Genomic DNA, 27,124 nt, shown 5'->3' with positions numbered 1-27,124 from the left:
TGTATTAAGTGTTCTTGAGGAAGGAGTGTGTATGTGGTAGTCTATGGTGCATGTTTGATCCTATCTCCAAGTGGGAGATTGTTAGGATTAGTGTGGAGATAGATAAATACATGGAGACATAAGGAGATTGCATAGAAGCTGCCTTATTGTTAAGGTTCGACCAAACTTGTGAAAAGTTCGGTCGAACCCGGTTTTAAGTCAGTAGGTGCACCAGTTTTCATTTCTAGAGGAGGAGTGACCAAACCCAAGGAGGTTCGACCGAACCATCCCAGGTTCGACCGAACTCTGGGTAGGTTTGGCCGAACCTCCCTGCTCCCTATTTCGTCGCTTCGTTTTCGGCTTGTGCGATTTGCTTTAATCTTAGCCGTTAGATTGTATTTTTCTACCTAGACTATATATACCTTTTCTAAGCCTCTTTGTTGAGTATTCACAAACATTTAAACACATAGAGAGGTTTTGAGAGGGTTTGTGAGGAGCATTTGAATTCTATACAATTCATGCTTGTAATTCTTGAGTTCATTCATCATCAATATTACTCCATAGTGCAAGGGTGGGTTTTTTCTCCCGGTTCTCGGGTTTTCCCACGGTAACATTGTCTTCCTTTTACTTGCTTTAATTCCTTCAAAGTTGTTCTTGATTGTTATGCTTGTTTGTTCATTGCTATTGTGGGTTGATTGCAAGTTAGTTGAACACTTTAATCCTTACACTTGTTAGCTATAGCTGTGTGATTGAGGACATCCCAATCGTAAACAAAGACCTGCACTTGAACCTATATTTAGCATTTAGTATCCGTAACAAGGTATGGGATCAAACCTCGTCTACATCACTTATTTTACCTCCAATAAATCAAAAGAAAAAATAAATAAAAATGTTACAGTATCATCCAATGTAGCTGCTAATAAAATAACAAAACTCAATGTTTGTTTCTTTCATATACTTTTTTTCCCTCAATAATAAGTACCTTATGAAGCCCATTGACAAAGACCATAAAGTCAACTTGACCAGATCCTTTCCAATGCTTTACCTTCCTTCTCTTCTAATCAAAGCCCAAACTTAAACTATACTTTCCTTACAGAAAATGGAATTCTTCCAGAGAGCAAAAGTGTTCCGGCTAAAGCGCAGTGGCCAAAGCAAGTACCTGATAACTCACAAAGATGAGGAAACCATCAAACAAAGTCATGATAAATTCTCCAATAATGCTCGTTGGACCTACGAGCTTGTTGTGGGGAAGCTAAACTCATCCGTCTCAGGAGCTGTTGCAGCTGGAGGTACTTGGCTGCGACTGAAGATCCGTTTCTATTGGGAATGACAGGAAAAAAGGTTGCACAGACGATTACTCAGGGTCCGGCTATAGAGTGGGAACCTATCAAAGAAGGCTCTTACATTAAACTTAAAAGTCATACAGGAAGTTTCTTAAGGGCTAACCGAGGTCCTCCTCCTTGGAGGAATTCGGTCACCCATGATGAGCCTGGTCATTGGACAGGCACTGAGAACATGACACTGTGGATTGTTGATATAGTCGAGATTGATTATCAGTCATCAAGGATAGAAAACGGTGATTGTTCAACAACAGAAGAGGTTAAGGGGATTGATACTGCTTCATTTTCCAGCAATGTAGCGCGTCAGGAAGTCTCAAGTCCTGCATATCTTTCACCTATGAGTAGCTTTGATCAAGATGAGACTGCTGTTACAGATGTGAGTTCCTCTTCAAAGGTATCTTTCCTGTTTATCCCCTAAAATTTCTGATCATTTCAGGTCATCCCTTGTAGCGCCGTAGTGCTTAGCTACATTACATTGATAATTAGTTACACAACTAGTTACTAGTACAGCGTGCATTCTGTTCAGAGCACCTAATATTCTGTATAGGTTGATATTGAAGCCGATTACCTAATGACCAAACTTGACTATGTTAAAGAGTTACTCTTCATAAAAAAATTACATGTACATTGCTAATGAGCTTCGTTTAGTTTTAAATGGGATCATCAGTGAACATGTTTTCTCTATTGGTTCCTTTTTATTACTGTTGTTACTTGAATGCAAAATCTTAAGTTTCCGGGGTTATATTTTTAATTGGAGACTAACTACTGCTACATTTTTGGGTTTATGTTCATCTTAGCATTCTGCCAAAGTCAGCTCAACAAATGGTGCAAAATCAAGCATTGTGTCTGAGTATTCTGCCCAATCTGCCTCTGAAGGTGTTCAACCACTTAAGAGGGCTAAGAAAACCTTTGAGCAACTGAAGAATGCAGAATTTTGTACCATCTTGTCTTTGGGACAGGACAAGAAGCTTGAAAAAGCGGTTGATGTGCTCATTGCTGATGCAAAATCTATATGCCGAGGTAAAATCCCTAGCAAACTTGTCAACATTCAAGAGCAACTCAAGTCCATGAAGAATGACCATGAATCGGCCTCTCAAATATTGGTCGAGCATTCAACATTCTCTACAAAAAGATTAGAGATCAGGGATGAGCTCAAAAAGGATGCAGCTAAGGCTCGTGAGCTATAGGATTTGGAGGTCAATGTCAACAACACAATAGTAAACACAAGAGCCAAAAGAAAGGAGTTATTGAAGCAACTCGAGGAGACTGAAAATGCCATCAGAAAAGTTGAGAAAGCACGGTCTGACAGTATGGTAGAAGTTGAAGAGCTAATATCTAGAATAAAACAGAAGAGCGAGGGGCTTAAGGAAATGGAAAGCAAGGAGATATCATGGCGAGTTAGGAAAAATGAGGCTGAGAAATTGCTGGAAAGAGTTGAGAAAGATTGGGGAAAGGCTAAAAATTCGTTTCCTGATGTCTGATTACAATTTTGCACCGGTTTGAAAACATTACATTTGATTATACCATACATTTTGATATCAATCTACATTTTCTCATTTTCTACATGAAATTCAAACAATAATTCTCACTTTTTTTAATCTTCCATACGCCGTAGTTAATAAGCTTGCTAAGTACAGTTTAATTCGACACGAAACTGTAGTTCCAGTACAATCCTTGCCAATTCTAATCTGCATATCTGAAGCCAGAGAATAATCCAGTTGATCCTAATGTAACTTTATGTATTTATAGAAAATAAATGTTTAATCGTGTCAGCTTACAATTATTATGTTTAATTATTACAACTGTATGATTAACCTGTACAGCTAATTAAACGCGTACATTAGATAAAATGTTTAATCTTGCTTAATTGGAATAAGATCCATTATCAATCCAAGATTGTTTAACTATAAAAAGGGAAGAAAAAGTCATAAGGATTTGAAAGAAAAGTACCTTTTTTATTCATCAAAAACGTGTGTGGTACTCCATAATCTGAACACATTATATAATCACGCGTTAAAATTTGTTTTAATGTTTGCTGACAAAGTCAGTCTGACCAAATCTTTCCTGATGTTTCCTTCTTCCCTTCTCCAAATCATAGCTCAAAATAGTGAACAATAGAACACACCTTTCATGAAAAATGGATTTGTTACAGAGGGCAAAGGTGTTTCGGCTAAAATGCAGCCACCACAACAAGTACTTGGTAGCCGATGAAGACGAGGAACGAGTCAGGCAGAGCCGTGATAAGTCCTCGAGCAGAGCCCGTTGGGTCTATGAGCTTGTTGAAGGGAAGGAAAATGTGATCCGCATCAGAAGCGGCTGGAGTTACAGGTACTTAACCGCGTCTGACGATCCATTTCTGCTAGGAATGACAGGAAAAAAGGTCTTGCAGACGATCAGCCACGGTCCCATTTTAGAGTGGGAGCCAATCAAAGAAGGGCCTTATATCAAACTGAAAAGCCATAAAGGGAGCTATCTAAGGGCTAACCCAAGGATGCCTCCCTGGAGGAATACTGTAACCCATGATGAACCCGGAAATTGGGCTGTCACTGATAACATGATCCTGTGGATCGTCGATATAGTTGAGATCGATTATCAGTTTTCGGGAGTGGCTGATGATTGTTCTATAGAGGACAGTAGGGAAAGCAATGTTTCTTCCATGTCGAGTGATATAGGAGATCATAAATCTACGGTGAGTTATTCTTCTTCTCTTCTTCTGTTTCAATGAAAAACACAGTTTTCGGAAACAGTCAGGATCAGAAACACATGATTATTTCTGTCAACTTCTTAATTCCCAGTATTATTATCTAACTAGTTTTCCCTCTATAATCTGATAGAGTAATCCAAATGTAATATCATTTTCGAAATGAGGGGTGGTTCAATTGAGCTAATTTTCTCTGCTGATCATGTAATCATGTTTTAAATGAAACTGATAATGTGTTCGTTTTCCTAAACACAGTATTCTGCCTTTGAAGATGAACTTGAAGGCACAGGAGCAAGTCCAGCTAAATCTAACTCAGAACACATTCATCAAGTAGAAGTCGAAATGGCTAAGAAAACCCTTAAAGAGCTAAAAGATCTGGATTTCCATACCATCCTAACTTCACAAAGAGGCGAAAAGCTGGAAAGGGTCGTAAAGGTGTTTATTGCTGATGCAAAATCCCAAGGCAGAATCCCTGGTGACCTAATCAATTTACTAGGGCAACTTAAGGTGATGCAGAATGAACATATTTCAGCCACCCAAGATTTGATCAAATACACTAGATTCTCTACTAGAAAATCGGAGATTATGGCTGAGCTTAAGAGGGATGCTGCTCAAGCTCGTGAGCTAGAGACATTTCAGGATGAGTTACAAACTGCAAGAAATGCAAAAGACGAGTTGGTGAAGCAACTTGAAGAAGTTGAAAATATCATTATGGACTTGGAGAAAGCCCAAGCTGACAATTCGGCTGATGCTGAAGAGCTGATATCAAGAATGGGACAGAAAAGCCAGAAACTCGAGGAGATGAGAAAAGAGGAACGAACTTGGCAAGTGAGGAGAACTGAGGCCAGCAGAATGCTGGAAAGAGTAGAGGAAGATTGGGTGAAGATTAAAACAATGTTTCTTGCTGATTGACGGTTCAATTTGGCCTATGCGTCTGTGCAGAAGGCAGTAGGGATCAATATTTTCATGCTTCTGATTATATTAGACCATTCTTTGTTCCTATTTCTACATCATACCTTCTTTTGTACATATTGATAGCAAAGATAGTAGTACTTTCCATCATTGTTCATTCTATTATATTTTCCTATGCAAGTTTGTCTTTGAATTCTACATTGTAATACCAATACAATCATGTTCACATTGAAGCATACAAACCAAACAATAAGACCGAATAAACATGGCTAACTCATAACTTGGTAAAAAGACCGTGGAGGACAAAGAGGCAACACAATAACGTAAACAACTGGGCAAATCCTTGAATTTGTAAATTGCTAATGCTATTTACCAGTACCAATACCATGCATGACTTTTATAAATGATGTGGTTGACCTAATAAAATAGGAGTTCATAGTCCTCAATTTTAACAATATTTGTTGACACGGTGTTGAAATGGTAGTGCTAGAAGACTAATCCACCAGTTTGCTTAATCAGAAGTACAAAGCTTCTCAACGAGCCAACTTTATTCCAAGTGACAATTCTTTTTTTGACAAATTGAAGGTAAGCAAGAATCATTCCATTTTTTTTTCCTAGTAACTGCTCCACCACTTAATTAAGCAATCATAATATAAAAGAAGCTCATCAAAACTCAGCTCCAACTTTTTATGGAGTTTTTCATCAAAGCAAAATTCATTAGGCTCAGAAGCCATCACAACAAGTACCTGATAGCAGGGTCAGATGGTGAGTCAGTCAAGCAGAGCAAACACGGGAACACTAGGCAGGCCCGTTGGATAGTCGAGGTAGTCCAAGACAAGCCCAACACTATCCGCCTTCGGAGCTGCTATGACAAGTTCCTGACCGCCTCAGAGGAGCCCTTCCTGTTGGGCTGGACAGGAAAGAAGGCACTGCAGACCGCGCAGACAGACAGCAATCTGTCAGTACAATGGCAGCCCATAGGTGAAGATTTTTATGTCAAGCTGCAGTCCCCAATAACGGGGAAGTTCCTCAGAGCCAACGCAGGGACTCCACCTTGGAGGAACACGGTGACAGTGGATGTACCCGAGAGGAAAGCCACACAAGATTGGGTGATTTGGGTAGTGGATATTCTAGATGATGATGTAGCAATTGTTGATTATGGTAAATGTTCTTGGCCAAGGAATTCCAAGACCTTATTCCATACTAATAAGGGTATCGAATATAACAAGACTTCTTATTCACTCGCTGATAATGCAACTTGGTATAATAGTTCTAGATCATCTGTTGAAGACGAAAGTGATCAGTCACGACAGTCATCAGTATCATCAGGCTCATCTACATCTTCTGCTTCTGTTGTTGCTTACAAGGTGCGCGTTTGTTTGGTTTTTGTTTCAAAATCGAATATTTTGTTCCATTTTTTTTCATCTTTACTTGGGTCATTTTTATTTGTTCGTTCTACAGTCTGCTACTATCAAAGGCTCAACAATACAATCTCACCCAAAAGTCAATGACTAAATCATATAATCTTCCATGATAATCTTAATTATTCTATGATTCCAAACATAACCAGCACATATGAAAAGTACAAACACGATTGAATATGAATCTAATTTCACAATACAGTAAAGATCTCGAAAGTAAAAAATGATCTCGAAAGTAAAAAAAACATCGTTAATACTCGTACAGTCGTACTCAATAATTCAGATAAACTAATACTCCTAACTAAAACCACAGCTTCAGAATTAGAATTTTTTTTTTTTTTTTTCTCTGGCTAATTTCAGTTTAGGTGATCCAATAATTGAATCTGATACGCGTTTACGTGTTGTCGACCAAGACAAAAAAAAAAAAAACTAAAAAACAGAAATTGCCAGCAAATGCATATGAAATTCCCTTTTAATTACGGCAAATTTAAGCAATCGTTACATCCACTTCTAACTGTCACTAAAAAGTAATTTCCCCTTTTTCTAAATCTACCCCAACCAATTTTCTATTGACCGTTAAAACACCAGATCATATTCTCATATCCAAAACAATTCTCTACTCAAAACCCCAGATATTCTATTCAATCCAAAAAAACAAAAAAAAACACATTTCAATCAAGGAAAAAAAAATCAATTAGGTTGAATTTTGCAGTTTATTCTATAAAATTAGATGATAAAAAAAGCCCATTTCACCTGATAAATTTGCTGTTGATTAATTCGAGGTTTATGCAGTCTTCTGACCGTTGAAAAATCACATCCCAACAACCATCATCAAATCTCCAAATTTCAACTCAATTTCCCAGAAAATTTTGTTCAATCTGAAAAAGACCCATTTCAAGTCAATTAAAAAATCACAAATTGAATCAAATTTTGCATTTAAATCACAAATTACCACCCATTTCACCATCTTCAGCTATCATAGAATAAATTTTTTGGTTGTTTATACAATTAATCCTACAACAGCAAATTTGGTATTATTGGTATTATTATAGTTTTGATTGTTTTTTTTGGAAAAAACAGAGTAGTACTGGAATGGAGTTATTTCAAAATGCAAAAACAGTGCGTCTACGCAGCCACAACGACAAGTACTTAATCGCCGAAGACGACGGGGAGTCCGTCTGCCAAGACCGTCACGGGGGGTCAAAGTACGCACGATGGACAGTCGAGTATGTAAAATCGGTGGAAGGTGTCGATCTTGTAAGATTTAAAGGCTGTTACGACAAATATTTAACAGCAACAGACGACGAGTTTTTGCTAGGTGTTACAGGTAAGAAGGTGAAACAAACTTTACCGAGACGGCTCGATTCGTCTATCGAATGGGAGCCTATGAGGGACGGAATGCAGGTGAAGTTGAAGACGAGGTACGGTAATTTTTTAAGGGCGAATGGCGGGTTACCGCCGTGGCGAAACTCGATAACGCATGATGTTCCTAGTAGGAGTCATACGCAGGATTGGATATTGTGGGAGATTGAGGTTTTAGAGGTTTATGATGTTGTGCAACAAGTTGTTAAAGATGTTGAGGATGTTGATAGTAAGTTGGAGAGGTGTGAGTCTCAGTTTGATGCTTCTACTTTTCTCACTTCTTTTTCTGGGGTAAGTTTTGTTTTAACATTGGATTGTGTTTTTAATGGCCGCGATATTATGATTTTTTTTTAAAAAATTACGGTTATGCATAATTGATTTGTTTTATTTTGTTAGGGTGTGGAGAGAGCCGCAAAGGTAATGATGTTGAAAAGATTTAAAATCCTAAATTTTATAAAAGTTGACACCCACAAAATACTCTTTTTATTGGATGGTTTGGGATCTTAAGTGTTTAGGTGACATGGGCTTGATTTAATGTCTCACTATATTGCTTTTTCCTTTAATGTTCGTTCTATTATATCTAACACCATTTCAATTTTCTTAAAATGATAATTTTCTGCTTCTTTTGATTTAATACGAAGTGGTCAATAAGGTAATGTGCCTCTTATTGCATAATTCCCTTCAAAACAAAAAGTTATTGCATAATTATAGAAACTTTGAAAGGTAACAAGTGATATTGTATCATTAATTAAGCAACCAATGTTGATACATTGACATAATGACTTACAAGTGGGGTGTTTTGGAATGATTAAGGTTAAATTCATTAAGTAAAAAGGTTGAATTTCTCTTTAAATTACATGTCTTAGGGCCTGTTATGATGTTCTTATACGTTGAAATTCAGTTCAGCTCAGCTCCTAATTTCCTTCTCTTATAAAATATTCATTTCAGTTCAATTCAGTTCAGCTCAGCTCAGTCCAGTCCAGTCATCATTTCATTGAAAACCAAACATTAATAAGAAAAAAAATTAGTGCATTCAATCATCATTACCTTGATTTATGAGTCAAATTGAAACTGGACAATGTACAAATGGAGTCATTATCAAAAAAAAAAAAGAAAAAAAAAAGGTGTGATGTGATCAATTCTATATTCATTGTGCATTTTTAATTGTTTCATGTTTTTGTAAAACTGGATATTTTGAAATTACATGCCTAAGACAATATAATGTTTAAGACTTTTTTTCCATCCATTTACACTTTTGCAGCCTGCTGAATTTAGTACTTCGGGTGTGATAAATGAAGGCCGTGTTATACATTATAATGTTGTGGATGATGATGGAAATATTGTTGATGAAGAGGGAGAACGCTCAGTAGATTTCAAAGGGAGTGGAGTTCAGGAGCTTACTCAGATGTTAGAGGAAGAGACAGGGTTAACAGAGGTTACATTATGCTCGCGCAGTCCTTTGAATGGAAAGCTCTATCCAATGCGGCTGGCTCTTCCTCCTAATCATGTGAAATTGCATGTTTTTGTTGTACCATCATCTTCCAAAGGTTAGTTAAGGGTTTTATACTGTCATTTTCATCAGGTTTTGCATTTGTTACCCTGTTAATGACTATTCTTGCATTCCTTGACTAGATTATAAGAAGTAGCTACTAATGATAAAAGGTAGAGTTGATCAATAGTGCTTGGTGAATTTCATGTTTAACTCATGTTTTGCCAAGATATCGTTTGGATCACCTCACATGAGTCATGTTTAGAGTTGCGTTGTGCTCATTTTTCATCCATTTTCTTTCATGTTGTGCTTAGTGATCAGAAATTTGAGACTTTGGTGATATAACATATTAACAGGATTGTATGAAAGCAGTGGAACATATTGAATAGAAAACAGGACATACATCTTTGAAAAATGGGGTCGCATTTGCTTGAACTAAGATCAAGATTATTATTCCTTAGTCTTAATCACAGCCTTTGTGCTCTTGTTGGGAGAGCGCCTTCCTGGCTCTCTCTTTGCATTGCAAGCATACACAGCAACACAACTTTAGTGGCTTTTTTTTGTTCAGTATAACTCTTCCATTCATCAAACTGCATGTGCTTTTGAATGATGTTTTTCTTTTTTGGCTTGTAGAGTTATGAAGAATTGATTGGTTTATCATTTTGTTTATTTGCTTATCGTCTTAATTAAATACAGTTGGTATTAATAAGTATGATTCAAAATTTTCTGTTATGTGTTGCTGGAATTTGGCTGTCTAGAGTGTTGGCATGCAAGGTGCTTCCTTCCTTTTTCTTAATGATTGTATTTGACTTAAACCAAATTTCTAACCTTAACAAAAATAATGAATTCATTTTGGCTTCTATGTCTTAAATGAAGCAATTAACTCATGTCTCAAATTGAATCAAAATTCAAAAATATATACCGAAGGACTAAAGACATTGATGTTGGTTTCGATTTTCAGCTGCAGCAGATTTCGACTTGAGTTGAGTGGCTTGCCAATTCCGTAATCAACTTTACCAAGCATATACAGACGCGGTTAAAGAACAGGATGCTTAATTTGTACATAGCTCCAAATATAATGGAACTAGCCTTTTGGTCTACCAGGATCAAGTTCTTGGGAGCTTAATGGAATTTACTTTGGAAGGCAGCTTGTTTTGCATTTCTTCAACTTATTGGTCGTGACTTCAAATTGCGATGTATAATTGAATGTTTTGCCTTTGATGCATGAGAGATAAGTCCGTTAGAAATTTGGTTTATAGACTAGTTTATGTACCTTCAACCATTGTAAACGAATTATAGATCATGTTTTACCATAATCATTGTACTTAATTTTGTAGTTGATGTTTAATGCTAGTGAATAATTGTGCTAGCTATCTATACTTGTTGGTATTTAAAAACAAAAACCATCATCCCTATAATGTCACATGTACATTTCATTTTTTTTTCTCCAATGCCACATGTCACTTCATTTAATCTTCCTTATTTTAATCCCTTTTCTCATATAAAAAAAAAAAACCTTTAATTCAATACATGTATAAATTATTGAATGTTGTTTGGTTCACTTTCCTCCAATTTAATTTCTACTACAATTGCATTTAATTTTTACCTCTTCTTCTCCTCTATAAACTATTCATTTTCCAATAATATATAAAAAATAATTATTTATATAGTATACCTATAAATAAACCGTGCATTACACGGGCCAGAAGGCTAGTTAGTATTAACAAAGCAAACCTTGGTGTAACTGGTTGGAAATTCACCTTGAATGTAACCTTAAGGTTACTATTGGGAATAAAGCAAAAAATTAATACTCAGCTCCCCCCATTTTTTAGAGGCATACTAGCTTTCGCGCTAAATTTTTAGGGATTTGTTAAACATCACCCACAAATTACTACATAAAGCCCACAAAATTCACTTGGTTTCCCAAAATTGCCCTTGACCTTAAAAAAAAAACACTCACACTCTCATCACTCACACTCTCATTGCTCATCTTCTTTCAACCTCTCTAAAAAAAAAATCAAATAACGGCAATGTCGAGGCGGCAAGGCAAGGAAGTGGCGGCGGCGGCGGAGGGAAGGATGTCCCAAGGAGGAAAGGTACATTTTGTTTAAAAAAAAAAAAAAAAAAAAGGGGAAAACCGCCGTGAACGCGGTGGGGCGCCCTGGCTGGACGCCCAGCCAGCGGTGGTGGCGCCAGATGCAGACGCCGCCACCAGTTGGCTGGCGCCTGGGCTGGACGCCACAGCCACGGTTGTGGCGTTTATTCTAGGCGCCGCAGCCGTGGCTGTGGCGTCCAGCCCAGGCGCCAGCCAACTGGTGGCGGCGTCTGCATCTGGCGCCACCATCGCCGGCTGGGCGTCCAGCCAGGGCGCCCCCCCCCCCCCAATTTTTTTTATTTTTTTAAAAAATTGTTTTTAATTTATTTTTATTTTATTTTTTTTTGTAATATAATTTTGAATTGTTTTTATATTTTGTTGTTTATTTTTATAAATTTTTTCAATTTCGTTGTATTTTTTCTACGTTTATATTTTGTTTACAATTATTTGTATGTTTTTAGTTTATTTGATTTGCGATGATGATTATTTATCGTATAAATTTTTGTATGTTTATATATTTTAAAATTTTGTGTAGGGTCGTCATGGTGCGGGGAAGAATATAGAGCTTCTTAGTAGAAGTTATTCAGTGGAGAGGTCGGGGTATAGACATGTCAGATCCCGTGGTATTTCGGCCTCAGTTCGTAGAGAACGGATCCACCGTCGGGATGAGGATGACGACGACGATGATGATGCTGAGGAGGGTGACCAGGAGGAGGAGCAGGAGGAGGGCGCAGATGAGGATGAGGATGTGGACGATGGCAGTGGACCGTATGATGATTACGGTCCATTCAGTCAGAGGGTTGATGACATGTACGAGACGCATATGGTGGAGGTGCGTAAGGGTAGGGGTGGTAGGTTTGTTAGTAGATCTGGCACATCATCTGCGTCCACTGTATCTGGGGCAAGCAGGAAACGGTCGAGGGCCGGTAATGATTCTTGGGTTGTTAGGAGTGAGGTGCCCGGTGGGCCTGTTGACGGGAGTGTGATTCCTAGCTTTCTAGGACACATAGCTGCCCGTATTTGGGAGGACCAGGAGAGGCCTTCAGTTACGGGGTTGTTGAAATGTCATATCCGGGAAAAGACTTGTAGCTTTTTGCGTACATGGGCTGAGGCCTGGCCGGCGGAGAGCGAGATGTTCGAGCGACTGGAGGGCACTGGGGTGAAGCACGTTCCTACCACCATGCACGATAAGATTGACAGTACGCTGATCACGGCTTTCATTGATCGATGGCAGCCGGATACAAACTCTTTCCACCTTCCGTTCGGTGAGATGACGATCATGTTACATGACGTCGAGGCCATTCTGGGGATTCGTGTTGAGGGTAAACGACTTTGTGCTGTGGCTGATGCGGATCAGGCAGATTCGCTGGCGGAGTTGTTGGCGGTGGACAGGGCTGCACTGTACACCGAGGCGCTAGGTGTTTGGGAACACGGAGGTGTGAAGATCGCATCCGTGTTGCAGCGGTGTTTGTACCCGAGTGCACGTAGGACGCCCGACGCACAGATGAGTGCTTATGTTTTTCTTCTCCTCGGATGTACCTTGTTTCCGGATAAGAGCGGCGGAAACAAGCTCAGGCCACGCGACATCGTAGAGGCGTGTGACCCCGACAGTGTAGGCCAGTTTTCCTGGGGATCGGCTACGTTGGCGTATTTGTATCGCCAACTAGGATTTGCGAGTCGGGCTGACGCGGCAGGTATCACTGGGTGTCTGACTCTATTGCAGACCTGGATATACGAGTACTTTCCTGCATTGCGACCACATCGTGACCCAGTTCCTATTGATGAGGGGATGCCGCGTGCTTGTGCGTGGAGTCCGCGCTCGGAGAAGAAGTCCGTTGACCGCCTCCGATCGATACGGTTATTGCTGGACAGGCTGTCCCCCTTAGAGGTAACGTTTATTTATAGAGTCTACATTTTATTATTTGCACATATTATATTCATGTTATTAAATTTTATATGTTGTTATTGTACAGGTGAACTGGATGCCTTTCGGCCCGAACCCTAGTGTTAGGGTACCCAGGACCCTGTACACGGGACTCATTCAGTATCGTGACATCGTCGAGGCGTACATGCCCCAGCGTTGTCTTCGCCAGCTTGGATTTGTCCAAGTTGTCCCTCCTCCCCCGGCGTGCCCGATGAAGGCGATCCGACCTGCATCGTCGAGGGAGTACGTCGTGGAATGGCCGGATATCATGACCGGGACGTGGGACCAGTTTCCGATGGTGGCCCGCTTATGGACTGCGGAGTTGCAGCGGCCGCCCTCTGGGGTTACTCCCATGTGTGACCATTACTACATGGAATGGTTCAACCGGTATTCGCACCCGAGGTTGATCGCTGATCTCGACCACAGCGATGATGATTATGTGCCACCGCCTACTGCCACGGAAGCGGTATGTCTTTTATTATATTTATCGTTGTCTTTTAATTAAGTTTTATTTGTTGTTATTGTATTTCATCTTCTGTTTTTTGTTGTATGCAGTGGATGGGAAAGATAATGCAAGACGTACAGAAACTCTCTCTTGAGAAGGACAACATGAGTGCAACAGGGAGAGCTGTTGTTGATAGTCTGGAACAGACCCTTGCGCAGTGGGATTCGTCGTCGAGGAGGGATTACTGATGGTTATTGTATTTTATTTATAGAGCATTATGTTGGACATTATGTTGTAAAATTGTAACATTTTAGATTGTTCTTTTAGCTTCCAACTTAAACATATTATCAGTGCTGTTTTTAAATTTTGATATAACCGTTCGTGGATCCGCGCAACTTACCCATGCAACATATAGAATACAGTAAGCAATACAATATAAAATATTAATGTTCTCATTAAAAGAGCAACGTACAAATAAGATTACAAATAAAGAATGTAAACATGAAAAACTAAAATGCAGCTAGGGTGTTCCATTCGTGGATCCGGTCATTATATAGCGCATCCCAACCCTCTACGCTCGCTGTGCGAATGTTGTACCACCGAGATATAATCGGTGGCACCGGAAAATCGATTGACATGTCTAGTCGGATGAAATGTCTGTATGACGACCCAAGAAACGCAATAGCTAGCTCTCTGACCGGTGTGGTGACAGTCTCACGCGACCGCCAAGGGAGAACCGTGGTACAAGGATAATAAGCTTGACTATGCACTCCCAGGCCGAAATGCATGACTGCGCATTTGTAAATGTTTGCAACGGCAAACAGATCTAGGGGCGCGTCAAAATAATGATTTTCGCCGCAAGGTCCACCTCCCCACCGGATACGCCGCAGAGCGCCATCCAAGTCATCCTGGTACACATGACGATAAACATTTCGGTTAGAGGCAATTTCGCTGTACATCAACTCACGCACCAAACCGTAGTTGTCTTCGCCCATTTGAAAAACATCAGCCACGACCCGGAATCCGCAGTTACCATCTCCGATTACATCATTCCACCCTTCCAAGTACGACATGATGATCGCAGGTATCCTTTCCTTGTACGGAAACTGATCAACATCGTTTCTTCCTATTCACCATATAATTAATTATAGACAGTTAAGAAGGCAGGAGTAACACTTTAAAACTATGTGCAATAAAAACAACCAAAACGTACCAGTTCTCAGGGGCATATTCACAGACGATGAAGATTGACTACGACTAGATGACGATGTCCGACCACGAGAACGACCACGACCAAGACCACGGATATACTCAAACGCACTCCTGTTCCGCCGTTGTCGACCTCGAGGACGGTCAACTCCTTCGGGTTCCTCATAATCTAAGTTAGACGAGTGGAACATGTCATGAAGTACATGAGTAGCGTCACGAATAATAGAAGGATGGCTGGAGGACACTCGGTCGTACATCGAACGGAACTGCTCCAACTCCTCCTGTTCACGGTCGGCCGTTTGATTGTCTGCATGCTCACCAATAACAAGCGTCCTCCAGAATGAATGGACCTGATCAACATGTAACGACGCCCTTTCTTCTGTAATAACGCGGTGAATGGTGCATGCGCAAGGTAATCCATGAGTTACTGAAATAGTACACCCACACCGAGCATACACTTCGTCAGCCAAGTCCCTCACCCTGTTCAGCTCAGTGAGAATCAACCCCAAGCAGTAGTGCGACACACGACCATGGAGAATCTTAAATATAAAATGGATATACATCGTACCATGTCGTCGTCTGGAGTCCTCTAGAGAGTTCCTGATGTCGTTCTTCTGAGTTTCAATTGACTTGTTCAGTCTAGCGAACAGTGTATCCAAAGCAGCGGTCGATGAATCAATCCAGTCCTTGGTAGCTCTATGAGCGCTCTCAACTCTACATGTTGTAGTGTTCCCAAAATGAAGTACCTGGTTTGTCCAATATTTGACAAACTTTTCCCTGTGAGGGACCCATTGATGCATCACATAGTCCACCAGTGCCGGACACCACTGGTACGAATCCCTGAAGTTAGCCAATGCTCGCTCATACGCTTCCTCTGTGGTAGCCTGTAGGATCTTCCGCCACTTACCATTCACCAATCTCTCTGCCATTTCCAAATTCTTCTTGAAAAGGTTGTAGGCTTTCACTTTCACGCAGTTGTTGATGTGCCATGTGCACAATAAGTGGTTCGATTCGGGAAACAGCTCTGCTATGGGGGCAAAGAGACCTCCCTCACAGTCGCTGACGATGGCTGCTGGATGAACATTAGGCCCGATGTAGTTTCTCAGCTTCTCCAACACCCAATAATAACTTGGAGCCGTCTCATCCCTGATGATTGCATGACCAATCAGAAAGTTCTGGTTCGTTGGAGCCATCCCAACCATCTCAACCAGAGGGAACTTGTACTTGTTTGTCTTGTACGTTGAGTCGATCAAAATCACAAATGGCCAAGACTTGATCATATCAGCACAATCAGGATGCACAAGGAAAAGATGAGTCACCTCCGCTGTATCTTCATCAGAATCAAACCAGAACAGGTAACCACGTGATTGTGCCTGGTGTAGCAGCTGCTGTATAGGGTTCCTTCCCTCTGACCGTTCAAACCTGAGTTGCTGTCTGACGTTGTAGATGTGTCTTCGGTTTGGATGGTCTTCTGGAAATTTCTCTAACACAGATGCTAATATTTTAGCAGGCTTCACTTGAGCATCACTCATTTCTTTCACAACTAGTTTCGCAGCAGGACTTAAGCCGCTCAGTTGTCGATGACCCTCTTCATATACTATCATCTCATGGTTGTGATACCCCCATTTAGAGTAACCTATCACTTCCCAACCGTCACGACTCCGTAGTTGTCGAACCTTTACTCTGAACTCACACCCACAACCTTTCCGCTTTGTGTCAAACCGAGTGGCTGTACGAAAATCTCTTTCTTCTCTTTTGCGATAACGGTCACATCTCAAAATGCGATCCATTCTACCATCCCGTTGAGATTTATGAGTTGCTACTACCAAGCAAAATCCAGCTGCAATTGCAACCTGTTTTGCCCAATCAATCGCCTGTTGAGCTTCTTCGAATGGACCATCATGTCCAAATATCCCACTGTAATCATTTCCGTCTCCACCATATTCCTGCATCAATTATATATTACAATAAATACATTTAACGGATAATACATTTAATTTCTATATTTCCACAGAATTAACACAAAAAAAACATAATTATATATAATCAAACTTAATTTTTATAAAAACCCAATTCGAATTTTCAAACTAAATTTCAAAATATACCATTTCGAATTTTCAAATTTAATTTTAAAAAAACCTATTTCGAATTTTCAAATTTAATTTACAAAAAACCCATTTCGAATTTTTTTAAAAAATCATTTTCGATTTTTTTTTTTACAAAAAAAATAAATAAAAAACAACAACAAAATCGAAAAAGAAAAAAAAAATTAATTATTAAAGGTGGCGTCTGCCAGGGCTGCCACAGCCACTGGACTGGCGCCTGGCAGGGTCGCCTCACCCAGTGGAGTGGCGTCTGCCCAGGACGCCAGTCTGGTGGTCTGGGCGTCTGGGCTGGACGCCACTCTGGTGGTTCTGGCGTCCGGCTTGGACGTCCAGGCTACGGTATGGGCGTCCACCCTAGGCGCCGGAGCCACTCCGACGATAAACCGTGAATTTTAACGGTGACTTACCTCGTTTTCCGTCGACGACGACGTACCTCCGGCGTCCCCCGCATCTCCGGCCTGCCATCCGGTCTCCCCCGGCGAGCCAGTACGGCTCCACATTTTTTACACCGAGATTATTTCAATTTTAGAAAAAGGGCATAATGGTCAAATCATATCATATTTGTGGGCTTTATATGGTAAATTGCGGGCGATGTTTAGCGTTTCACAATTTTTAAGGAGAACTATACAGGGTGAATAGGTACTGGTCAGGTATTTGTTAGAGAATAAATATTGAGATGTAAGAGGAAATAAATAATAAAGAATGTAAGAGTAGAGACCATGAGGACAGAGAAGTGATTTAAAATGTACTAATGGCGCCATAAAAAAAAAAAAAAAAAAAAAAAAAGATAAATACTACGTATAATTATTAAAATGTTTCCATAAAGTGGAAGTGTACCATTAAAATAACAGAAGTTTATAAAAAGCATCACTTAAAAAAATGATGGATTAAGGGCTTGTTCTCATACATTTATTTTCAGCTTAGTTTAGTTCAGCTCCTAATTTCCTTCTCTTATAAAATATTCAGTTCAGTTCAGTTCAGCTCAGCTCAACTCAATTCAGTTCAGCCTAGCCTATGAGAACAGGCCCTAAAGTATGAAATGACAAAATTACTTCGTATCAAACAAGATTCTTAAGGCATCCACAATAGAACAAACCTTTAAGAAATTTGTTAACTTGACACGCCATCATTACACAAACCTCTTCCCTAACAAACCTTTCATCAACAATTGATAAACCTATTTGCAGGTTTATGTAGGGACCCACTATTAATGCAACTCATTAAATTCATCCAAACTAAAAGTAAAGGAAAAAAAAAAAAAAACTTAAAATTTTTGCCAACTAAGCAAGTACAAACTGGTTTGTCTACACAAACCTCTCCACAACAAACCTCAACCCACAACAAGAGGTTTGTTCACAAACCTCTAAATTGATCCCACAAACCTCTTATTGCTATTGTCTTTAAGAGAACAATAATAATAACCACGACTTAGCTCATTCATGATACAACCGGTTGTACCTAATAATGTTGAAGTTTTTTGTAAATATCTACTTGGATAACTTTTAGGCTAAATTGCTGAGGAATGCTGACCCCAAACAAGTATATCTTTCCGCTCCTCCAATTTTCTCGCCACTTTGCCATACGCATTCATCAAACAACTTTTGAATTCAATCGAAATACAAGAAAACAAATTCATCAAAAATTATAACTATACAAGCTGAGACTTTAAAGTTTGGCAGCTTCTATACGTTGGCCAACCCATTCTCCTCTGTTAATAGCTGATTCAAAGTAAAGTAATTCATCCCCACAAATTGACACCAATAAGAAACTTTTATAGTAGCAAACATATCTGTTTTAGAGATTAATAAAGTTGTCACTTGATTCAATTTCATTTGGATGGGATTTATATTAAAGTTGTCTATAATTGATTAATCAACTTATCTAATTTGAAGTGACTCAATTTAAAATTTAATTTGCATAAACATAATAAGTTAGCATGATTTAAATTTAAAATGACAATCAAACTAATCTCGAATAAAAACCTAAATTAACACCTCTATTGCCAATTCATTGATAGAGTAAAGTGCAATATGTGCAAGTGTTATATACTCCCTTCATATTTTAATAATTGTTACAGTTTGACTAAACACGCATGTCGAGATACGACTTTTACCATTAATTTATCTAATCATGTTAATTAAATTATAGGAAAATTGATATTATGAAAGCATACATTATAACGAATTCAATACGGTAATATTTGTTTTTAATATGTTAGTAAATATTATATGAATAGTGGAAAAAGTCAAACCGTCGTACTTATTAAAACACGGAAAGAGTATATACTTATCGTTACGTGTACTCGTATAGTCATACATATCTTAAGTTTCCAACTCAATGTGAGCTTTTAAAATCGTTTATCTTATAGAAACATAGAAACTAGCTAGCTAGCTTAGACAAATAGCTTGTGTAACTTGTAATGTATCACGAGACTAATTCCTTATCCAAATAAATCCACTACAATCCAAAATCCTACAGCATCCCTGCCGACTAATTTATAAAAATAAAGCAATCTAGTTACCTCATTTCTCAGCTATGTATACTCTGGCAAGTTGGCCAATATGGTTATGAATCACAAGTTTTGAACACCCTTTTTTAAACCCTTAATGATCCAGGCGTGTGCAACAAATTTTAAACGTGTAGGTCTTGGTCCACAACCACAAATTCTACCCTCCCATACTCCCTTCAAACCTCTTTTATTTCCGACGACATAAATACCAACACAAAACTTTGACTAATAATATCTTTAATTATTAGTATAAGTAAAAAAAAAAGTGACAATTAAAAATTATACATTGATACGATTCTAACTAGTATCACATACTACGTAATTATGTTTAATTTTATCTACAAAGTATCAATATTAGTCAAAATGGTGTACATAAATAGTGTAAAAGTTAAATGAAATACTTAAAAAAAAAAAAAAAAAAAGTGGAAGGAATATTACGAAAACAAAAAAAGCAGATAACGCCCCACTGCTTTAATGCTACTAACACATCCATCCAGCTAAACTTGCAGCTGTTTCACCTTCATCCTCCACAACTTCAGACCATGACCTTCCTCTGTAATCCTTCTTTCTATCAGCTGTTTCGCCTTCGTCGTCCTCCTTTTTTTATACCTATATATACGTATCAGCCATTCGAACGTAACATATCAATTTTCACTAATCATTTCTTAGTCCACTTTTTTTTCATTTACTAAAACACATAATGGCTGCTACCAAAACACATGTTACTAGTCTTTTGTTGTGTACACTCTTGATCATTGCTTCTTCATTTGTCGTAGTCTCGGCGGCTGGGAACTTCCACCGAGACTTCGACATAACCTGGGGTAATGGTCGGGGTAAGATTGTTAGGAATGGCCAACAACTTACTCTTTCACTTGATAAAACCTCTGGTTCTGGATTTCAGTCGAAAAACGAGTATTTGTTCGGTAAGATTGATATGCAGCTTAAACTCGTCCCTGGTAACTCTGCTGGTACTGTCACTGCTTATTACGTAAGTCTCATACTATTATCATTATTGTAAGATCAATTGCCTCAAAAACCAAGTTTTTAGTTCTATATGATCAGCTGACTAAATTTGGTTGTTTATTTGGTATGCAGTTATCATCACAAGGACCAACTCATGATGAGATTGACTTCGAGTTCTTAGGAAATGTCTCTGGTCAACCCTATACTCTCCATACCAATGTCTTTAGCCAAGGTAAAGGAGGAAGGGAACAACAATTTCACCTTTGGTTTGATCCTACTGCTGATTTCCACACATATTCAATCCTCTGGAATCCCCGAAGAATCATGTAAGTTTACGTTTGTTCATATAATTACTTAACTGGTCCGCCTTCTGCCCCTTCCATCTGAAATTAATAGTCACATGTACTATTTATAAATTTTTTTGTCTTACAAAATCATACATTATAATCATTATAAAACTTTTAAAGGGAGAAAATGCTGATGATGTTTACACATATACAGAAATTAATAGTCACATATACTATTTAGTCAGACATGGAAATTTTGTCAAAGAAAATAAATTTTTTTTCTTACAAAATCATACCTCCTTATAATCATTATAAGCCTTCTGAGGGAAGAAAAAGCTGATGGTGTTTACACATGTACAGATTCTCAGTCGACGGAACAGCCATCAGAGAGTTCAAGAACTCTGAGTCAATTGGAGTTCCATTCCCAAAGAGGCAGCCAATGAGATTATATTCGAGTTTATGGAATGCAGATGACTGGGCAACGCAAGGCGGGAGGGTGAAGGCAGATTGGTCAAAAGCACCATTCACTGCATCATACAGGAACTTCAATGCCAATGCTTGTGTTATGGGAAGGGGTAGATCAAGCTGCAGCACGCGTTCAACCACCGCGACAAATGGTAATGCTTGGTTGACACAAGAGCTTGATAACGCTAGTCATGCTAGGATGAAATGGGTGCAGAAGAACTACATGATTTACAATTACTGCACTGACTTGAAAAGGTTTCCTCAAGGCCTTCCTAAGGAGTGTACCACAACTTCTTAGACTACTGCTTAAAACTATATAATAGCTTATATATCATTCAATTAATTATATTCTTTGATTCGATTTTATTTGTACGTAGCAAGTATTATAAGCTAGAAAGTTCCATTTTTAAGTTGTAATATAGCATTGTAAAACTATATTATGATTAATAGAAGCAGAAATATTTGGTTTCATCAAACTGGTTGTTTCTGATGATGATTTATTTTCTTACACTTTAATATCCTTATTCTCTCCATTATGATGTGACACAAACAGATGAAGTATTTCAATTTTACTATCTACAACTCTTAATCGTGTTATTTTTAAACAAAAAAATTGATTATAAATAAGAGTATTAGGATAAGATGTGTTCACCACCATATATAACACAAGTTCATATGCCCTAAATTATCATTAGTATTATGAAAAAAACCTATAAATAACCTTTTTTGTGAAATAAAAAATAGGAAAATTGTAAACTAATAATCCCACCTTTAGGTGGTCTTCCACAAACAATCCCACCTTTCTAAAATCCAGAAACAATCCCACCTATTCTCCCTATCTTCCATTAACGATCCTTCACCTGTTGAAACCGGTTAAAAAATTAGATTGCTTAGAACAACCGGTTTCTTCTAATTTAATTTCCAACCGTTAAAAAGCTTATACACCATTAATGCCTTCTCCCCTGTTCTTCTCTGAGAATTTTATAAATTGCCCCCCCCCCATCAATTAATTTTTTCATCTTTCTTCATCTCATCTCTTCTCTTGTACTCAAAGCTTTCTTTTTTTTTTTCCATTTCGCTATCAATGGCAAGTCATAATTCAATTGGCTTCTCTTCAAGGTCGAGGTCGAAGCAAACCTCGTCTTCTCAGGTGGTTTGCTACCACAATGATATTGCACCACTGAGGACAATGCGCTACGATGGTCCAACAAAGGGGAAGCGGTTTTTTGGGTGCTCATACTGGCCTGTAAGTATTTGCGCACCAAATTGTTGTTTTTTTTTTTTAATTTGCTTTGTTATTGCTGTAATAGCCTAATTTGGGTGATTTGTAGGAGCAGAGGACTTGTGGCTTTTTCAAGTGGGCTGATGAGGTGGATGATGTTCGTGATCTGCAGCATTTGGTTATGGAGAAGGAGACCAGAATTTGTGAGCTTGAGTATGAAATGGACATGATGAAGGATAAAGTGAAGAGGCTCAAGGCAAAGAAAGAGAAGCTGGTTGAAGAGGTGGAGGAAATGGGCATTGCAACGACTGAAACAATGTTTGAACTCAAGGAAAACAACACTGACAAAAGGCTAATGCTTACTCTGGTCTTCTCTTGGGCATTTTTCACCCTTGTGCTGTTGATGAAATAGGGTGTGTTGATGATGGGGTGAAGGTAGTTTTTTGGGGTTGCTGTGAAGGTGTAGTATAAGTGGGTTGTGGGTTGGTTGGGACATCTGTATTTTGGGTAGTTTTCAGATGTGAAAGTGTTTGGTTTTTTTTGCTTAATTGGCATGCTAGGATGGTATTCAGTATGCTAGGCTTGACTTAAAGAAGGAAGTAGGGCTTGACTGTAGTGTAGGTGCTGACCTTTACTGACTTTTGTAACCATGGCAATTTCAATGAATATATGACTTATGTTGCTTGGTTAAATTGTTGTTGCTGAAATTCTTGCAATTTAATTGTTGTTGCAGCCACTGTTTTAAACACTTTAATACATCATATATACTATGAAAAAATTGCACAAACAGAGAGCATATATAGCATAACATGAAATTCTTCAAAATACAAGACAAACTCTGTTCAAATGAAGATACATAAACATAGGTTTGAATTGCATAAACTTAGGAATGTCATTGATCTTAACTAACTAATACATCCTTATTACATGTTGTTATAATTTGAGGAACCCTGACTGAAGTTGTAGGAGAAAGTAGTGGTGTATGCTGAAACATCTTGAGGTCCTGCACTTCCTGGTGGCTGCATTTAAAAAAAAAAAAAAAGGAGTTAGTTTTGTTTCCACATAAATAGGCTTTGTAATAAAATAGTCAATAAGTTACTGTCATACATTAGTGAATGTAGAGCCATCTGATGTCAAATAAACACAAAAACCTTGGGAGACCTGATTTCTTCCTCTACCTCTTCCACCCCTTGATCCTCTACCACCCCTTGTTCCTCTACCACCTCTGTTACCTCCTGTTGTTGTGGTAATACCTCTTCCCATACTGCCTGAAGCTTCCCCTCCCCTACCAGTTCTCCCACCCTTACTAGTTGGAGCATCCCTTCCCCTAGCTCTGCCAGTTCCCCTTCCAGCTGAGTTGCCTCCCCTGCTGATCACTCTACCTCCCCTTCCTATTCTTGAAGGTTCAGCTGTTGCTGTTAGATGAGTAGAAGAGCATGGGTGCATAGGTTGGGAAGCTGCAGCCTCTTTCCTTGGCCTACCCCTTGCTCTCTTTGCTGGAGGCTCATCTGGGGTTTGTGGGGCTTGTGGCAGAGTAGTTCCTCTGTTGGGGCACCTTCTCTTATTATGGCCCTTTTGTTGACACACAGAGCATGTCATTTCCATGCCATGTTTGGTCAACTTTCCTGGCTTTTTAGGGTCCTCAAATGGATCCTTTCTTCTATTCTTCCTGGTCCTACTTTGATGGGGGGTGGATCCATACTCAACTCTGATTGAGGACAATGCCTTTCACCTTCAATTGGAGGGATTGAATTCTCATATGCTTTCAAGTACATCTCCTTCTTATAACACTCATCAACATAATCTTCTGCCTTCTTATGACAGAAAAAAATTGCAGCCACTGCATGGCAACATGGGATCCCACACATGTCCCATTTTCTGCATGTGCAAGTTCTTTTTTCTAGGTCCACAGACATAGTGTCCAAGATATGGCTCACTTGAAACACACTCTGTGAAGAAGGAATGACCTCACAATTAGCAGCTTCCTCTTTCTCTGATTCTAGCTTCTTCTGAATCCTTGGACATAAAACACTCTTCCATTTTTCCATTTCCTGCCTCTTAATCACCAACCTCCTCATTAAAGCTGCCCTTATATCCTCCAACATATAAAGCAAATGTTTTGCCCTAGCATTAATGATATACCCATTAAATGTCTCAGCCATGTTAGATGTGATGGCATCTGCCTTCACATCAGTTTTCAAAAATGCCCTGTAGAAGACATTTGGGTTGTAACTTTTGAAGCCTGCAGCAGCTGCAGCATTAGTTGTCTCCAACTTATTAAGTGCATCTCTATAGTCAGCTTCACTATATGACTTTGCACAGCTCCAAAACATCAATTTCATTTCATCACCTCTGAAATTCTTGTGCCAATTTGAAAAAATATGTCTTGCACAATGTCTGTGCTCAGCTTGAGGGAGTGTCACACTAACCCCTCTTAGAATGGCCTAGTAAAGCAATATGTATTAATGAATTCAACAAAAAAAAACCAACATAACCAAATATATGTATTAATGAATTCAGGAAAAAAAAATAAATAAAACCAAAAACAGTTGAAGTTTATACCTGATGCTCATCTGACACAATCACAGTTCCAGAACCATCACCAAGCTGAAGGCTTTTGCTGAGGTTATTCAGAAACCACTCCCAGGAAGTATTATTTTCACCCTCCACCACTGCCCAAGCAATTGGGTACATCTGATCATTCCCATCTCTGCCTACAGCAGACATCAACTATCCCCCTAGGAATGTCTTCAAAAAGCAAGCATCAACACATATAATTTTTCTGCAACCCTCCATCCAACCTTTTTGCAATCCCTCAAAACAGACATACAACCTCTGAAAAATCTGTGGTGGCTTATTCTTGTCCATGTATGTGACTAAGTCCAACTGTGTGTTTGGACTGGACCTTTTCAAGGCTTCAAGATACCTGCCAACCTTCCCATAATGCTCTCTCATGGAGCCATGAAGCTTTTTGTGAGCATGCCACTTTACCTTGTAAGCAAACTCTTTCCTAATGATAACCCTGTAAGCTCTCCTGACTGTTTCAATGATCTCTTTAGCTGGCCAATGAGGCCTAGCCTTAAACACATCAAGTAGTTGTTCTGCCAACCATGACCCTTTCAGTTGCTTGTTTTTCTCCATAACTCTGATGCAACTATGGTTTGACACTACTGTTTTAACTACAAAGGAACCTCTCCAGGAGTCCCAAGAGGCATACAACCTAAAAGGACACCCTTCACTGCACTTCACACCAATTCTTTGTTGCCTACTTTTATTTGCTGTCACAATAGTTAGATTTCTACCTTGAAAAATTGCAAACTTAGCAACAACTTGCTTGAAGTCCTCCCTAGTTGCAAATCTATGCCCAACTTTCCACTGAAACTGAGTAAAGTCAGTCTCAAGCCCTACAAGCAGACCTCTCCTGCTCTTTCTTTCCCCAATTGTCTCCTCTTCATCACTTCCCCTAGGTGTGTGAATTTCTTCATCAGATTCTTCATATTCAGAGTTGTAACCAGCCTGTTTTCCACCATCTCCAGCTTGTTTACTAGTCTCCCCAACCTGTATACTACTCTCACCCCCTTTGTTCCCCTCCTGTTGTGCAGCTAAATTACCCTTAGCAGCTTGAACTTGTAGTGATTGTGCCAATTCTACTACACTACAATTGAAACCTTTCACTCTTTCCCTTGCCTCCCTTTGCTCATCATCACTACTATCAGCATCAAAATCCTCTGGCTCCTTCAACTCTTCAATGTCACTAACATCATCATGTTCCCCATCTAAATCAAAGTTAGCTTGATAAATCTCATAATCACCTAGCCAATCCTCTTCCTCATACTCATTTCTGAGATTAACCTCATCCTCATACTCATCTGCATCAGACTCACCCTCCAAATCATCTTCTAACACATAATCTTTATCATCATCATCTTCATCAATTCCTAAACCATACAGTAACTCATCTATGGCAATGGGGCTAATAGGTCTGTCTTCCTCCCAATCATAGTCCCCTGGAACTTCACATCTAATGAATTCAGAATGAGGCTCTAATGTGTTTTCTGTTTGAGTTGGGGTTGCTGTTGTTTGACTAGGGTTTTCTGGTAATAAAATGGAGGTTATAGATCTAGGAAATGGTTGAAGTTGTTTGTTTGTTGTTAGAGTGGGGACCACTTCTACTGCTTTTCCTTTAGACTTTTCCAACACATGCAGCTTCTCTGAAACTGCACTAGATGCCTGACTCAAAATGCCAGCTCTCTTAGATATCAATTTTTTGGGCCTATTGGGCTCATGTTCTGTGGCAACAATGGCTGAAGTGGGCTGGGTTGTGGTATTGGATCCAGTCTGGGATTGTTTAACAAATTCAGGCTGAACATCATCAACAACTACATACAAGTCTACTGTTCTGTTCTCCACCATTACCCTACCTAATTCTCTGAATTCATCATCAGTAAATGCAGACTTTAACCCACCCCTTAAGTCAAGTGCAGGATTTAAGTAATAAAGTTTGAAATTTCCAGAATAATTACCACATTTAGCAACTAATTCCTTCATATAAAACCAACACAACTCATCAACATCAACATCAAAAGTTCTGAACTTCCCTCCCAAATAAACCCAGTAACCATTACTGTCAAATTTAAACTTCCCACCATGATATATTTTCAAACATGCAAGACCCATTACAATACGCAAACAGTCT

General features: G+C 39.0%; 4 protein-coding genes across 4 annotated transcripts; 3 read left to right on the top strand and 1 right to left on the bottom strand.

The window, feature by feature from the left end:
• The first annotated feature begins 3,296 nt into the window (after positions 1 to 3,296).
• On the top strand, positions 3,297 to 5,089 carry LOC110735217. The gene is made up of 2 exons (XM_021915400.1): positions 3,297 to 4,008; positions 4,276 to 5,089. Exons 1-2 carry the CDS (start codon positions 3,457 to 3,459, stop codon positions 4,930 to 4,932), a joined length of 1,209 nt encoding a protein of 402 aa, XP_021771092.1. The 5' UTR covers positions 3,297 to 3,456; the 3' UTR covers positions 4,933 to 5,089.
• Positions 5,090 to 5,219: 130 nt separating this feature from the next.
• Positions 5,220 to 10,627, top strand: LOC110735216. Its single transcript, XM_021915399.1, has 4 exons — positions 5,220 to 6,299; positions 7,434 to 8,006; positions 8,977 to 9,262; positions 10,166 to 10,627. Exons 1-4 carry the CDS (start codon positions 5,622 to 5,624, stop codon positions 10,189 to 10,191), a joined length of 1,563 nt encoding a protein of 520 aa, XP_021771091.1. The 5' UTR covers positions 5,220 to 5,621; the 3' UTR covers positions 10,192 to 10,627.
• Positions 10,628 to 19,917: 9,290 nt separating this feature from the next.
• Positions 19,918 to 21,682, top strand: LOC110735215 (probable xyloglucan endotransglucosylase/hydrolase protein 23). The gene is made up of 3 exons (XM_021915398.1): positions 19,918 to 20,479; positions 20,587 to 20,780; positions 21,102 to 21,682. The coding sequence occupies exons 1-3, from the start codon at positions 20,192 to 20,194 to the stop codon at positions 21,502 to 21,504; spliced, it is 885 nt and encodes a 294-aa protein (XP_021771090.1). The 5' UTR covers positions 19,918 to 20,191; the 3' UTR covers positions 21,505 to 21,682.
• Positions 21,683 to 23,351: 1,669 nt separating this feature from the next.
• Positions 23,352 to 24,027, bottom strand: LOC110734944 (insulin receptor substrate 4-like). The gene is made up of 2 exons (XM_021915064.1): positions 23,536 to 24,027; positions 23,352 to 23,447 (listed from the first exon to the last, which is right to left on the bottom strand). The coding sequence occupies exons 1-2, from the start codon at positions 24,025 to 24,027 to the stop codon at positions 23,352 to 23,354; spliced, it is 588 nt and encodes a 195-aa protein (XP_021770756.1).
• Positions 24,028 to 27,124: the final 3,097 nt, after the last annotated feature.

The sequence above is a fragment of the Chenopodium quinoa genome, unplaced genomic scaffold (assembly GCF_001683475.1).
Source record: "Chenopodium quinoa cultivar QQ74 unplaced genomic scaffold, ASM168347v1, whole genome shotgun sequence".
NCBI classification, from domain to species: domain Eukaryota; kingdom Viridiplantae; phylum Streptophyta; class Magnoliopsida; order Caryophyllales; family Amaranthaceae; genus Chenopodium; species Chenopodium quinoa.
The sequence above is the reverse complement of the archived record's forward strand: the minus strand, read 5'-3'. Positions and strand labels throughout refer to the sequence as shown.

Bases quoted from the DNA above. Each gene is read 5' to 3' on its own strand.
- LOC110735215 (XM_021915398.1), top strand. From the start codon at position 20,192: ATGGCTGCTACCAAAACACATGTTACTAGTCTTTTGTTGTGTACACTC. The intron at 20,480-20,586 runs GTAAGTCTCATA...TTTGGTATGCAG, and splicing joins GTACTGTCACTGCTTATTAC to TTATCATCACAAGGACCAAC. The intron at 20,781-21,101 runs GTAAGTTTACGT...ACACATGTACAG, and splicing joins TGGAATCCCCGAAGAATCAT to ATTCTCAGTCGACGGAACAG.
- LOC110735217 (XM_021915400.1), top strand. From the start codon at position 3,457: ATGGATTTGTTACAGAGGGCAAAGGTGTTTCGGCTAAAATGCAGCCAC. The intron at 4,009-4,275 runs GTGAGTTATTCT...TCCTAAACACAG, and splicing joins TAGGAGATCATAAATCTACG to TATTCTGCCTTTGAAGATGA.
- LOC110735216 (XM_021915399.1), top strand. From the start codon at position 5,622: ATGGAGTTTTTCATCAAAGCAAAATTCATTAGGCTCAGAAGCCATCAC. The intron at 8,007-8,976 runs GTAAGTTTTGTT...ACACTTTTGCAG, and splicing joins TTCTCACTTCTTTTTCTGGG to CCTGCTGAATTTAGTACTTC. The intron at 9,263-10,165 runs GTTAGTTAAGGG...TTCGATTTTCAG, and splicing joins TGTACCATCATCTTCCAAAG to CTGCAGCAGATTTCGACTTG.
- LOC110734944 (XM_021915064.1), bottom strand. From the start codon at position 24,027: ATGACATGCTCTGTGTGTCAACAAAAGGGCCATAATAAGAGAAGGTGC. The intron at 23,448-23,535 runs GTATGACAGTAA...TTTTAAATGCAG, and splicing joins ATGGCTCTACATTCACTAAT to CCACCAGGAAGTGCAGGACC.